The 15,316-nt window shown below is 39.9% G+C and overlaps 1 protein-coding gene across 1 annotated transcript; it reads left to right on the top strand.

Moving 5' to 3' along the window:
- Positions 1-832: 832 nt before the first annotated feature.
- Positions 833-14,932, top strand: LOC143983489 (type-1 angiotensin II receptor-like). Its single transcript, XM_077483239.1, has 2 exons — positions 833-1,483; positions 13,217-14,932. The coding sequence occupies exon 2, from the start codon at positions 13,248-13,250 to the stop codon at positions 14,247-14,249; it is 1,002 nt and encodes a 333-aa protein (XP_077339365.1). The 5' UTR covers positions 833-1,483; positions 13,217-13,247; the 3' UTR covers positions 14,250-14,932.
- The last annotated feature ends 384 nt before the right edge of the window (positions 14,933-15,316 follow it).

Genomic DNA, 15,316 nt, shown 5'->3' with positions numbered 1-15,316 from the left:
GTTACAGTTAGTGTTGCACCGATACCGATACTAGTATCGGTATTGGTGCCAATACAAAGAATTTGCACAAGTACTCGTGCAAATGCTCCGATGCTTGACCTGATACCTGGACAGTCAGAGACGATCAGTACGGCGGAGGGAGTTACAATTACCAATCTCCCTGTGTGGCTTTCAATAAAGCATCTGACAGCTGCTTCTCCTCCTCTCCCTCCCACGGCTTTCAGCTGCTTTATTGAAAGCCACACAGGGAGATCAGTAATTGTAACTCCCCTACGGCTCCACAGATCACCCCCCACTGTCCTCTGTGTCTTCCTCTGTTCCCCCTCCATGTCCTTCTCTGTGTTCTCCATGTGCTCCAGTCCGGGCCCCCTCCGTGTCTTCCTCTGGTTCCCCCGTGTCTTCCTCTGTGCGCTCCTCCCTGTGCTCCTCCGGTTCCCCCCGTCTCCTCCTCTGGTTCCCCTCCATGCTCCTCCGTCCTCCTCTGACCCGGATCTGTCAGGATGGAGAGCAGAGGAAGGAGCCAGTAAATATGTAATTTACCGGCTCCTTACATTTCTTATCACTGACTGTCCATTCATAACTGAGCATTGTAAATCCCCCCAGCAAGGTTGATAAAAAAAAAAAGAAACATTGTAATAAATAATTATTTAAAAGTAAAATCGTAAAAAACAAAAGTAAAAAAACACTGACACCATCCACCCCCCCCCCCCCAAAATTATAAAGCATTGTAAAAAAAAAAAAAAACAAGAAAAAATATAAATTGTAAAAAATAATTTAAAAAAATAATTGTAAAAAATAAAATTGTAAAAAAAAAAAAAAACTACTGACACAGTCCACGCCTCATCAGTACCACCTATCAGTGCCCATCAGTGCTGCATATTAGTGACAATGTCACATGACATTAACAAAAATATCGGTATCTTTGAGTATTCGAAAAAAGTATCGGTACTTGTACTCGTTCTTAAAAAAGTGGTATTGGTGCAACCCAAGTTACAGTTATTGCAGTACACTGGTTTATAACCTTTAATGAAAAATTATAGCTAATTCACCCTTTTTTCAGTATTACTCGGTACCCATTTGTACTAGCGTATGCAATTGTCTCATAACAGACATCCGTGGGTGGGACTGATATCTTCCTGAAGGCTGCCCTGACAAAACTTGCAGTTAGTAAGCGTTAGTATCCAGCCATATCAAGATCAGTCCACCTGCTGAACTGCATTCTGCATATTTGCGATGCAAACAGGAAGACACTGGCAGAACAGAATGTGATATGGCTCTCTAACGTGTCTGGTACCACATAACTGGTGTTGATTTGAAAACCATTTCTGAGTCGTGACATTTATATACCACTTATAAGCTGTACCGAAGAAGAGGAACCGGTCTCTGCTCTGCGGCTGTCACTGTTAAATCAGAATGTAGGAGAGTGGCAGAGAATTTGTGATATTCTGCACTACAAAACAAAAAAGACAACCACAGGGCTTTGGTAAGTATTACATAGTACTACTGGGTAAATTTAATTTGTTTACTGTTAAAAAAGCAAGAACAGATGAGTTAATTCTAGGTGCATCTTGTACATTTTTAGATAATAATCAGGTTATGTAGCTGTTAATGCAAGAGTTTTAAGGTTAACTGCTAACAATAATTGAATTAATTTTGTATAATACAGAGTGATTAAGACCTTCATTGCACCTAAACCATACTTACATACAGATAAATATAACTTATGTTCTGATAATGAATTGTGGATTACTCATGCCTGATATTCCCCAGTTGGACATAACATAGAAATTGTAAATGACTGCATATTGCATGGTAAAAGAAACTGTACTTGTTGAAATAGCTCATTGCTTTATTTTGAGCATGTTAAATACTAATATATATTAACATAACAGCTCACAAAACAAAAAAAAATATATATATATATATATATATACACGCACACAAACTTTACATTTTATATATATATATATATATATATATATATATATATATATATATATATATATATATATATAGATATAAAATGGAGTTATATATAGAGTTTTGCAGCATTTTTGTACAGGCTTTTTTTAAGGTTAAAAAGTCACCAATGTAAAATATATATATATAAAAGGAAATGTATATACTGGAATACAGCAGGATAGCAATAGGAAACGGTCTAGCCCTATTTAGGAAAAAAATACAATTTGCAGATTACTGCAAATTGTGATATGCTAAATATAGTTCAACTTCTAAAAGCCGGCTACGTACAGCCTCATCTTTACCAACATTTTTAAAGTAAGGTAAAGAGTAACTACTTTTGTTAGAAAAAAAAAAACACTCCCCTCTGGGTAATCTACATTACATGGATTTTTGCAAACTTTGTTGCAGATTGCTAACTTTTGTTATTCTTAAGAAATCGCTGCTTCACTTGCAGGGTTCTAATGAGGAAAGTTCTGCATCCATGTAGACATGATTTCTCTTTTGGGAGTATCTCTCTAAAAAATTAATTTTTGTTGCAGGGTCTGCCAAGAATCAGACTTGTATCTTAGTGCAGACTTCTAGGAAAATCAGTCAGCCGGTCACACAGGCAGGGAATGACATATCTGGGGGAGTTCTGCACAACATCTGTGTACATAACACCTCCAGGTTGCTATTTTGCATTTACCTAAAATTACAGCCCTGCAGATTGAAACTGAAAGGTATTTTTTTTAATAACATTTCATTACAATATGGCTTGTGTATGAATTGTACAACATTTTTTTTTATTTGCTATTTTTTCCCTCAAAATTGGAGTTACCTTTTATAAATAAAAACATGATTTATTGTAAGTTCCAGTCCCTTAGTTATTGCCCTGCTGTAACTGTAGGAATCTATGCAACCTTTGGTTGAAAGAATTTTTATGTTTTTCTATCTTTTTTTTTTTTTTTTAGTTTCTGGGAGGTGGAGACCTAATTAATAGCACAATGCCCTGATCATCCAGTTGTTACAGAATGGGCTGTGTTTTGTTTCAGTTTTTTTTTTGTTTGTTTTAAAGCATAAAGTAGAATGGGCTGTTTTTATGAAATTGCAATGGGGGGGATATATTGTCAACCCCAAGTACATTATCCATGTTCAAGTAAAAATATAATCTTGGTTCTGAAGATACGGAGACAAAACTTCTTCAAGCTGACTGCTTGAAGGTCTGCCACCAACCTGTCCTGATGTTGTAATAATGCTATAAACACTGTGACTGGTGCAGGGGATGCATGGAATTTTAACTCCCACTCTAACATATTTCTAAGAAATTTGTGATATAATCCTCTTTACAGGAACTTTATATTTGTTTACATATTTCCTTTTTTTATTACAGTCAGGACTAAAATAGATTAAAAAAAATATATATTTTCTCACATCTAGGTGTTGCTATTTTACAGGTGTTTTTTGGGGAGTTTTTCTTTCCCGGTGTTTTTTCAAAGTTTTTGCCGGTTTATGCAGAGTTTTGCAGCGTTTTTGTACAGGCTTTTTTAAGGTTAAAAGGTCACCAATGTAAAAGCAGTAAAACACCTGTAATATGCCAAAAAAGAAGCTCCTGTACTTTTTTAAACGACAGGCATTTTTCTTCAGGTGACAAAACGGCCATGAATGGATTTGTGTTGTTGGGCATTTTTAGAGCTGAGGTTTACAGCAGAAAAACGCCCAAGTGTGAAGTAAAGCTGTAGGTTCTATTTCACATGTGGCCATCTGTTTTTTCATCCCCTTTGTTGAAAAATGGCTAGTATTTACAGAGTTCAGTAGTTCAAACTTAAAAGTTCAACTTTCTGGAAATGTTAGTCAATGGTTTGAAACAGACAGGGCCAGCAACTGCTGCTATGCTGTATTGTTAGATAAACCATTGTGTTTTGCAAATCATTTGTCATTTGTAGTAAATGTTTTTTGTAAAAGAAAAGATTGTACATACATTTATAAACATATGACTAAAATTTTAAAAAATTGTCCCAGATTATTACAGCTTAAAGTGATTATATCACAAAATTCTGTTGATGTACCTCTAAACAAGAGAGTAAATTGTTTCCTTTCCCACGCCTGGCTTCATGGAACACAGCTTTGATGAAAACAAACCATCTGCTGAAATTTCTTTAGAAACACACACTTCCATAAATGTCTATCTCCTGTGTCTCTGTGATTCTTCCTGCCAACCTCCTTATCAACAAAGGATACAGTAGTGAAATGTGGATGTGAGAGCAATCATTAAGCACAATAGGGGACACTGGGGAGTGACACTCTCGGAAGTATCAATTTCTAAAGAAACTAGAAGTAAATACAGTAATTACTCTTTTCTTCACTGGCATGTCTATTACTTTGAACTTTATTTTTTACAATAGAGTCACTTCTTGGACTACGTTAAAACATTTATGTTCACCTTTACCATAGTGTAGCTGCAATCAAATGACCTTGATTAAAAACCCACATTAGAAAGCTAGTTTACTCACCAAGTACTGTATGCTTTATTGCTGTAATAGGATATGCTTGAATAGTCTTTCTTGTGCATTTCATATGCTGATATTAATGTCTGTGCTGCAGGGCATGGACTGAGATAGTTACATGATAAAGTTGTAATTTGGATCATTTTTAAAATGCATAAGCCATAATGATAAACAGATGTACATAATTACCAAAGTGAGACAAACCTACTGACAAAACCATGTTCACTTGGAACACATACATGCTCATTATCCTGTGTATGCCTATATATATATATATATATATATATATATATATATATATATATATATATATCAAAACTTCAAGTGGGTTACTGCCTTTTCTTTATCCTGTTTTTTTGGCTGGAACAATGTCAGGGTGGACTCCCTGTCTTCCACCGATATCCGTTTAAAAGATGACAAAGGGACAAGTACCTGATGATTTGAAGATACAGTAAAGATTATTGCATTTGGAGAATGTGTCCCTTTGTCGTCTTTTATATTATATATACAGTGCCTTGCAAAAGTATTCGGCCCCCTTGAACTTTTCAACCTTTTGCCAGATTTCAGGCTTCAAACATAAAGATATAACATTTTTATTTTTTGTGAAGAATCACCAACAAGTGGGACACAATTGTGAAGTGGAACGAAATCTATTGGATTTTTGCAACTTTTTTAACTAATAAAAAAATGAAAAGTGGGGCGTGCAAAATTATTCGGCCCCCTTGCATTAATACTTTGTAGAGCCACCTTTTGCTGCGATTACAGCTGCAAGTCGCTTGGGGTATGTCTCTATCAGTTTTGCACATCGAGAGACTGAAATTCTTGCCCATTCTTCCTTGCAAAATAGCTCGAGCTCAGTGAGGTTGGATGGAGAGCGTTTGTGAACAGCAGTTTTCAGCTCTTTCCACAGATTCTCGATTGGATTAAGGTCTGGACTTTGAATTGGCCATTCTAACACCTGGATACGTTTATTTGTGAACCATTCCTTTGTAGATTTTGCTGTATGTTTGGGATCATTGTCTTGTTGGAAGATAAATCTCTGTCCCAGTTTCAGGTCTTTTGCAGACTCCAACAGGTTTTCATCCAGAATGGTCCTGTATTTGGCTGCATCCATCTTCCCCTCAATTTTAACCATCTTCCCTGTCCCTGCTGAAGAAAAGCAGGCCCAAACCATGATGCTGCCACCACCATGTTTGACAGTGGGGATGGTGTGTTGAGGGTGATGAGCTATGTTGCTTTTACGCCAAACATATCGTTTTGCATTGTGGGCAAAAAGTTTGATTTTGGTTTCATCTGACCAGAGCACCTTCTTCCACATGTTTGGTGTGTCTCCCAGGTGGCTTGTGGCAAACTTTAGACAGGACTTTTTATGGATATCTTTGAGAAATTGCTTTCTTCTTGCCACTCTTCCATAAAGGCCAGTTTTGTGCAGTGTACGACTGATTGTTGTCCTATGGACAGCCTCTCCCATCTCAGCTGTAGTTCTCTGCAGTTCATCCAGAGTGATCATGGGCCTCTTGGCTGCATCTCTGATCAGTCTTCTCCTTGTCTGAGCTGAAAGTTTAGAGGGACGGCCAGGTCTTGGTAGATTTGCAGTGGTCTGATACTCCTTTCATTTCAAAATGATCGCTTGCACAGTGCTCATTGGGATGTTTAAAGCTTGGGAAATCTTTTTGTATTCAAATCCGGCTTTAAACTTCTCCACAACAGTATTACGGACTTGCCTGGTGTGTTTCTTGGTCTTCATGATGCTCTCTGCGCTTTCAACAGAACCCTGAGACTATCACAGAGCAGGTGCATTTATACAGAGACTTGATTACACACAGGTGGATTCTATTTATCACCATCAGTCATTTTGGACAACATTGGATCATTCAGAGATCCTTGCTGAACTTCTGGAGTGAGTTTGCTGCACTGAAAGTAAAGTATATGTATATATATGTATATATATATATATATATATATATGTATATATATGTATATATATATATATGTATATATATGTATATATATATATATATATATATATATGTGTATATATATATGTATATATATGTATATATATATATGTCAAAACTTGGGTTACTGCCTTTACTTTATCCTGTTTTTTTGGCTGGAACAATGTCAGGGTGGACTCCCTGTCTTCCACCGATATCCGTTTAAAGGATGACAAAGGGACACGTACCTAAAGATTTGAAGATACAGTAAAGATTATTGCATTTGGAGAATGTGTCCCTTTGTCGTCTTTTATATTTTATATATATATATATATATATATATATATATATATATATATATTATATTTTTATATATGTGTGTGTGTGTATATATATATATATATATATATATTTATATATATATATATATATATATATATATACTATAAACTATTCACCCCCCCTTGGCTTTTTACCTATTTTGTTACATTTTTTTCCTCAGTTTAGGCCAATATGTATTCTTCTACATATTTTTGGTAAAAAAAAAATCACAATAAGCGTATATTGATTGGTTTGCGCAAAAGTTATAGCGTCTACAAAATAGGGGATAGTTTTATGGCATTTTTATTAATTTTTTTATCAGTAATGGCGGCGATCTATGATTTTTTATCAGGACAGCGACATTATGGCGGACACATCAGACATTTTGACACTATTTTGGGACCATTGTCATTTATACAACGATCAGCGCTATAAAATGCATTGATTACTGTGTAAATGACACTGGCAGTGAAGGGGTTAACCACTAGGGGGCAATAAAAGGGTTAAGTGTGTCTTAGGGAGTGATTGTAACTGTGGGGGTGGGGGGCTACAACACACGACAGCGATCACTGCTCTTGATGACAGAGAACAGTGATCTCTGTCCTGTCACTAGGCGGAATTGGGAAATGCTTTGTTTAAAAAAGCATCTCCCCGTTCTACCTCTCCGTGACATGATCGCGGGCGCCCGCCACATTCTCTGTGACCGTGACTGCCGGGTGCCCGCAATCGTGTCACGGAGAGGTAGAACTTAGGTGTTGCAGCCTCTGGGGCCTTTCAAAATATGTATATATGTAATGACAGATCATGTGACACACAGATTGCACACATTTATACAACGATCAGAGCTATAAAAATGCATTGATTACTGTGTAAATGACACTGGCAGTGAAGGTGTTAACCACTAGGGGGCAATGAAGGGATTAAGTGTGTCTTAGGGAGTGATTCTAATTGTGGGGGTGGGGGGCTACAACACACATGACAGCGATCACTGCTCTTGATGACAGAGAACAGTGATCTCTGTCCTGTCACTAGGCGGAATTGGGAAATGCTTTGTTTAAAAAAGCATCTCCCCGTTCTACCTCTCTGTGACACGATCGCGGGCACCCAGCAGTCACGGTCACATAGAATGCGGCGGGCGCCCGCAGCACTGCTTCTTAGAGGGGATGTACCTGTATGCCCTTTTGCCCACCAGTGCCATTCTGCCGACGTATATCGGCATGCGCTGGTCGGGAAGTGGTTAAAGGACTTAGCCTAGTGCTGGGCACTGCCATCTTGGATGTAATGTCAGCAGCCCCTACAGATTCAAGTGAAAACCTGTTGTATTCTCTTTGCTCTTTCCCTGGCAGCTACTCAAAGCAGGGAGGTGAGGGGGTAGATGCCTTGACCAGCACAGACAGCAATTAAACACTTCCACAAGAGAAAAGGGCTGTAATATACAAGAAGGGAGGGGGCTGTGCGAGAGAAATTACTTTTCCTGTAGTAGATACATTTTCCTGATAGTTCAAAAACTGAAAATTGTTTCATACTTAACGGAATTTGCCTTTCCTGGTGCATATCCATGGCAGCATACGCAACAATTATGCTGCCATGGATGCACCAGGAAAGCACATTGCCAGTTAATAAATTTTTTTAATATAAAGTAAAAACAGCTTAAGGCCCGGCCATACATGGTTCGAATCTTGGCTGTTTCAGTAGGAACCCGACGAGATTCCAACTGTTAATGGGTAGGCTGAATGTACCATGTTAATCAATCGATCAACTTGGGTACAACCAGCTTGCTATATTCTCTTCGGATTATCGCTAGTGGCTGCTATAGCCACTAGCAGTAATCACTGTCTTCTCCCATCAGGGAGGGCAAAAAAGCTAGAATATAAAACATAACAATAATAAAATAACATTTCAGTGAAAAGTAAAATGCAACAAAAAAATTACATATATTTTCACTTGTATCCCCATCTTAAAATGCCAACTGTAAATTAACCGCTTCCTGGCAGGCTCTCTGTGTGTCAAGATAATAAAACTACTGGATTTCCTGCTGCAACAACCTCTGGAAACCACACTGACTGGTTCTCTTCAAACAACTGTGTTGTTTTTTTTTTGCAGCCTGTTTGTCTTTTGCAGAGATTTTCCCTCACTTCCTGTACTGGGAATTGGCTGTCAGGAAGTGATGTTAAATCTCCACAACACGGATGAAGACATTGTTAGATAAACCTTATAGAAAAACAAACCCTTTCTATCCTTTCCAAAACAAAAATATTCTAGCTGAAACTACATTCCTTCTTAACCACTTTCAGACCGGACCATTTTGCTGGTAAATGACCAGAGGTCTTTTTACACTTTGGCACTGCGCTGCTTTAACTGGTAATTGCGCGGTCATGCAATGTTGTACCCAAACAAAATTTGCGTCCTTTTCTTCCCACAAATAGAGCTTTCTTTTGATGGTATTTGATTGCCTCTGCGATTTTTATTTTTTGCGATATAAACGTAAAAAGACCGCAAATTTTGAAAAAAAATGATATTTTCTACTTTTTGTTATTAGAAAAATCCAATAAACTCAATTTTAGTCATACATTTAGGCCAAAATGTATTCAGCCACATGTCTTTGGTAAAAAAAAAGTCAATAATTGTATATTTATTGGTTTGCGCAAAAGTTGTCACATCTACAAACTAAGGTACGTTTTCTGGAATTTACGCAGCTTTTAGTTTACGACTGCCTATCTCATTTCTTGAGGTGCTAAAATGGCAGGGCAGTACAAAACCCCCCCAAATGACCCCATTTTGGAAAGTAGACCCCCTAAGGAAATTGATAAGAGGCATGTTGAGCCCATTGAATATTTTATTTTTTTGCCTCAAGCGATTGAATAATGACAAAAAAAAAATTTTTTTTTTTTTTTTACACAAAGTTGTCACTAAATGATATATTGCTCACACATGCTATGGGCGTATGTGAAATGACACCCCAAAATAAATTCTGCTGCTTCTCCTGAGTACGGGGATACCACATATGTGGGACTTTTTGGGAGCCTAGCCGCGTACGGGGCCCCGAAAACCAAGCACCGCCTTCAGGCTTTCTAAGGGCGTAAATTTTTGAGTTCACTTCTCACTACCTATTACAGTTTTGAAGGCCATAAAATGCCAAGATGGCACAAAACCCCCACAAATGACCCCATTTTAGAAAGTAGACACCCCAAGCTATTTGCTGAGAGGCATGTTGAGTTCATGGAATATTTTATATTTTGCCACAAGTTGCGGGAAAATTACAAACTTTTTTTTTTTTTTTTTTTTTTTCACAAAGTTGTCACTAAATGATATATTGCTCACACATGCCATGGGCATATGTGAAATGACACCCCAAAATAAATTCTGCTGCTTCTCCTGAGTACGGGGATACCACATATGTGGGACTTTTTGGGAGCCTAGCCGCGTACGGGGCCCCGAAAACCAAGCACCGCCTTCAGGCTTTCTAAGGGCGTAAATATTTGACTTCACTCCTCACTACCTATTACAGTTTTGAAGGCCATAAAATGCCAAGATGGCACAAAACCCCCACAAATGACCCCATTTTAGAAAGTAGACACCCCAAGCTATTTGCTGAGAGGCATGTTGAGTCCATGGAATATTTTATATTTTGCCACAAGTTGCGGGAAAATTACAAACTTTTTTTTTTTTTTTTTTTTTTTCACAAAGTTGTCACTAAATGATATATTGCTCACGCATGCCATGGGCATATGTGAAATGACACCCCAAAATAAATTCTGCTGCTTCTCCTGAGTACGGGGATACCACATATGTGGGACTTTTTGGGAGCCTAGCCGCGTACGGGGCCCCGAAAACCAAGCACCGCCTTCAGGCTTTCTAAGGGCGTTACAGTTTTGAAGGCCATAAAATGCCAAGATGGCACAAACCCCCCCCAAATGACCCCATTTTGGAAAGTAGACACCCCTAAATTTAGGGGTACACTAGTGAGACTAGGTAATAAATGGCGGGTGCCCTGAAACTATAAAAAAATAACTAACCAACCAGCGTCACCTGTAACAGTTATATGGTGATCACTGGTGAAAGGGTTAACTAGGGGGCAATCAGGGGGCTTTATGCGGTAGTATATGGGGGTCCCTGGCGCTATAAAAAGCTGCGGCGAACCTAAATACCTACTTGCCTAACTAGCGTCACCTGTGACACTAATACAGCGATCAGAAAAACGATCGCTTATTAGGCTGGGTTCACACTGGAGCGATGCGGGAACGCCACGAATGCGCGGCGGGTTCCCGCATCGCATGCCTCCCGGCGGCAGTTCACACTGCCCTATGCGAACTGCTGGGAGTGTCAGTGAAATGTTACTGACACCCCCAGATCAGTTCGCATATCGCAGTGCGATCTGCAAACTCGGATCGCATGGTGTGAACACCCATGCGATCCGATTCTGCTGCGGGCCAAAAAAAGGGTCCCGTGCGAATTTGCGGCGGGTGCGGCGGGTGTGGCGGGTGCGGCGAATGGCTGAACTCGAATCGCACAGAGATCGGATGTGATTTGCACTGCAGTGCGAATCACATCCGTTCTCAAACCGCTGCAATCTGAACCCAGCCTTAGTGACACTGGCGACGGGGGGTGATCACGGGGTTAAACCTTTATTGGGGGGGTTAGGGGGGTACCTTAGAACTAAAGGGGGCTAACCCTAACTGCCCTAACAGTTATTAGTCACAAATGACACCCGCCGGGTGATCAGGGGGTTAAACCTTTATTAGGTAATAAATGGCGGGTGCCCTGAAACTATAAAAAAATAACTAACCAACCAGCGTCACCTGTAACAGTTATATGGTGATCACTGGTGAAAGGGTTAACTAGGGGGCAATCAGGGGGCTTTATGCGGTAGTATATGGGGGTCCCTGGCGCTATAAAAAGCTGCGGCGAACCTAAATACCTACCTGCCTAACTAGCGTCACCTGGGACACTAATACGGCGATCAGAAAAATGATTGCTTATTAGGCTGGGTTCACACTGGAGCGATGCGGAAACGCCGCGAATCCGCGGCGGGTTCCCGCATCGCATGCCTCCCGGCGGCAGTTCACACTGCCCTATGCGAACTGCTGGGAGTGTCAGTGAAATGTTACTGACACCCCCAGATCAGTTCGCATATCGCAGTGCGATCTGCAAACTCGGATCGCATGGTGTGAACACCCATGCGATCCGATTCTGCTGCGGGCCAAAAAAAGGGTCCCGTGCGAATTTGCGGCGGGTGCGGCGGGTGTGGCGGGTGCGGCGGGTGCGGCGAATGGCTGAACTCGAATCGCACAGAGATCGGATGTGATTTGCACTGCAGTGCGGTGCGAATCACATTCGTTCTCATAAACCGCTGCAATGTGAACCCAGCCTTAGTGACACTGGCGACGGGGGGTGATCACGGGGTTAAACCTTTATTGGGGGGGTTAGGGGGGTACATTAGAACTAAAGGGGGCTAACTCTAACTGCCCTAACAGTTATTACAGTCACAAATGACACCAATGCAAAAAAAAAAAAAAAAAAAAAAAAATGACATTGGTGTCACTGTGACTGGGGGGCAGGGGTAATTGGGGGGGTGATCGGGGGGTAAAGGGGGGGTGTGAGTGTGCCTGGCATGTTCTACTGTGTGTGGGATGTGTTGGTGCAACTCACTGATCCGCTCTCCTCCGTGTCGGAACGAAAAATACCGACACGGAGGAGAGAATACATCACTTCCTCTCCTGTGTTTACATTACAGGAGAGGAAGTGATGTCACCGGGGATTTCTATTCGTCGGGAGCGATCGCGAGGGGGTGGCCATGAATGAATGGCCGTCCCCTCGTCCGGGATCGCTCCCGAACGAAAACCGACCGCCGCAGGCACCGGGCGGGGGCCCGATCGGGCCCCCGACCCGCGGGAGGCAAATCACGTACATGTACGTGCTTATGCCTGCCCGTGCCATTCTGCCGACGTACATCGGCGTTAGGCGGTCGGCAAGTGGTTAAACTATTTTTATTATAAAAAGCATGATTGCGTTTTAAATAAAGAAAACAATGCATAGTGCTATGGGTGTACAATATAGCATACAAAGTTCAGCAATTTGGAGAACGTGATGTGTAAGCACAGTGTGCTGTAAATAATGCAAACAGTTTGCAGTGTGTGTTGTGCCGTTACAATAATAAGTGAAGAAGGTGACGGTGCAGTGCCAGTCATTTGAGAAGTGTATGGGGGCAGTGGCAGTCAGTGAAGAATTACATGGGTGCAGTAACAATCAGTAAACATGTGTGAAAATGCAATGATTGGAGAAGTGTGTGGGTGCAGTGGTAGTAACTGGAGACTTATGCTGTGTGCACCAGTGGCAGTTAGGGGGGGGGAAGTGGACATCTGTACAGTGGCGTAATGTGTGAGGGTCCAGTGGCAGTCAGAAGAGAAGTGCGTGTACGTGCTTTTGCTTCCTGGGCTTTCGTTTTACGATAATATAGGATATGTTCTATTGCTATGTTCAAAATTTTTAATTGAATACAATTTTTATTTTTAGGTTTGGAAACACAAAATTACCTGTCAGAATAATGGATTTTCAACCTTCCAACTCCTCATCTGTATCAATTGAATACATTCCTTTAAGGGTTTCCAGTGACACAGGAGGCACAAACTGCTCTGCCCTCGGATATGATGCCCCCTACCAATTTGTCCTGATTCCAATAATATACATGGTCCTTTTTGTGATGGGGATTATTGGAAACACAGTTATCATTGTGGGATTGACATGCTATGTTCAGGCCAAATCAGTAGCAAATATTTACATTGTAAACTTGGCTATTGCAGACTTGTCCTTTGTTTCCACATTACCATTGTGGGCTATAGATCTGTCAGGAAGATACAAATGGACTTTTGGTTCTTCTTTGTGTAAATTGTGTGCTACACTGTCATCAGTGAACATGTATGCTAGCATCTTTCTCCTCACATGTCTTAGCGCTGATCGCTATTACAGCATTGTGCGTCCAATAGAGGCTCTTGGAAGACGAACTCTAACCAAGGCCAAAATGATAACACTTTTCGTCTGGGTTTCTTCTTTTGCTGTCAGCACTCCAACAATGTTTTTCCGACAGACTTACTACTCTAATTACTCCAATCACACTGTCTGTTCCATGAAGTATCCATCAAACAGCATATTCTGGCACATTTTCTTATACTCTGTCAAGTACATAGTGGGATTTCTAATTCCGTTTATCATACAGGGAATATGTTATTTTTTTATATACAAAAAGATTTTAGCATCAGCTAATAATAAGCAAAGAAAAACGAAAAGTGACAAGATTTTAAAAGTTGTGTTAGCAATGGTGTTTGCTTTCTTGATATGTTGGCTGCCATTTCACATAGTTAATTTCCTCAAGTTATTAGCTCGATTCAGGCTAATTCCCAGTTGCATGGCTATTCATAACCTTAATATCATAATACCATTTACTGTTTGTATAGCCTACTCCAATAGCTGCATTAACCCTATCGTTTATTATTTTGCAAGCAAGAGGTTCCGAAACCAACTTACAAAGTCATTCAAAAGGTCACTATAGTGTTCTTTGCAGCCTAGGGTACTGCCTTATGGAGACCGCAGGTGATTCTACTTGACCCATAATAAAATCACCAAGTTCCATGATCTCATGTGTATAATCTACTAATCCAGAGGAACTTGAATGGAATTTGAACTTGTCTGCCCTAATAAAAGGGGTCAGTTAAAAGAAAAAGTGGCTACCTATTGACTGGGTTTACCTGTTAGGATTTTTCAAAAGAAGTCTTTACCTATCAAGTCTGGCATTGGTAACTTATTCTAAATCAGGGGTGTCCAACCTGTGGCCCATGGGCTGCATGTGGCCCAAGATAGCTATAAATGGGGCCGAACACAAAATCGTAAACTTACTTGTTGATTCTTTGGGCAATTTTTTTGTAAAAATGTTTTTACACTTGGCAAACACATATGGCCAAAATAAAAATTTTACAGTGTCCCTTACTGGACTTTTATAAGTTTTACCTTCTCAAAGAAAAATATCCCACTCTTCACAATCCCGCCTTATTCATGTCATACTTTTTTTTTAGCAGCATCTACATTTGTGAGAAACTATTTAAGGATAAAGCACACGAAGGGCAAAATTAGAACCGAAATATCAAATGAGTACCTTGAGAATTCATTGAGAATTGCTACTAAAACTATCAAACCAGATATTGATTTGGGTTCATTAAAAACTGTGCAAAAATATCACACTAGTTTTATGTTGTCCTATTTTACTTTTGTAATAAAAAATATTACAAACATTTTTTTATTACATAAATAATTAAATTATCTATATGAGTGATCATTAAAGTGGATGTAAACCCTCACTTTAACCCAGTGAAGTGAACAGCCTCAGATGATACACAGAGATGAAACAAATATCCCTACATAGATTTTACTTGAATATTTGGTGTCTTCAGCTTTATATATTCTTTATAAAGTTCAGATCCTGTATGAAGTCTGGGCATACAGCCAAGACAGCTGATTGGAGAAAATGCACACCAACCCCCCTTCCACATAGGCAAAGGAAGGAAGGAATGTGCCGAGCTGTGCTCTGACAAGTCAAGCTCTCTGCTAATCTATTTATAGCAG

The sequence above is a fragment of the Lithobates pipiens genome, unplaced genomic scaffold (genome assembly GCF_037356315.1).
Source record: "Lithobates pipiens isolate NorthernLeopardFrog02 unplaced genomic scaffold, aLitPip1_a1.2 Scaffold_16, whole genome shotgun sequence".
NCBI lineage: Eukaryota > Metazoa > Chordata > Amphibia > Anura > Ranidae > Lithobates > Lithobates pipiens.
The sequence above is the reverse complement of the archived record's forward strand: the minus strand, read 5'-3'. Positions and strand labels throughout refer to the sequence as shown.

Bases quoted from the DNA above. Each gene is read 5' to 3' on its own strand.
- LOC143983489 (XM_077483239.1), top strand. From the start codon at position 13,248: ATGGATTTTCAACCTTCCAACTCCTCATCTGTATCAATTGAATACATT.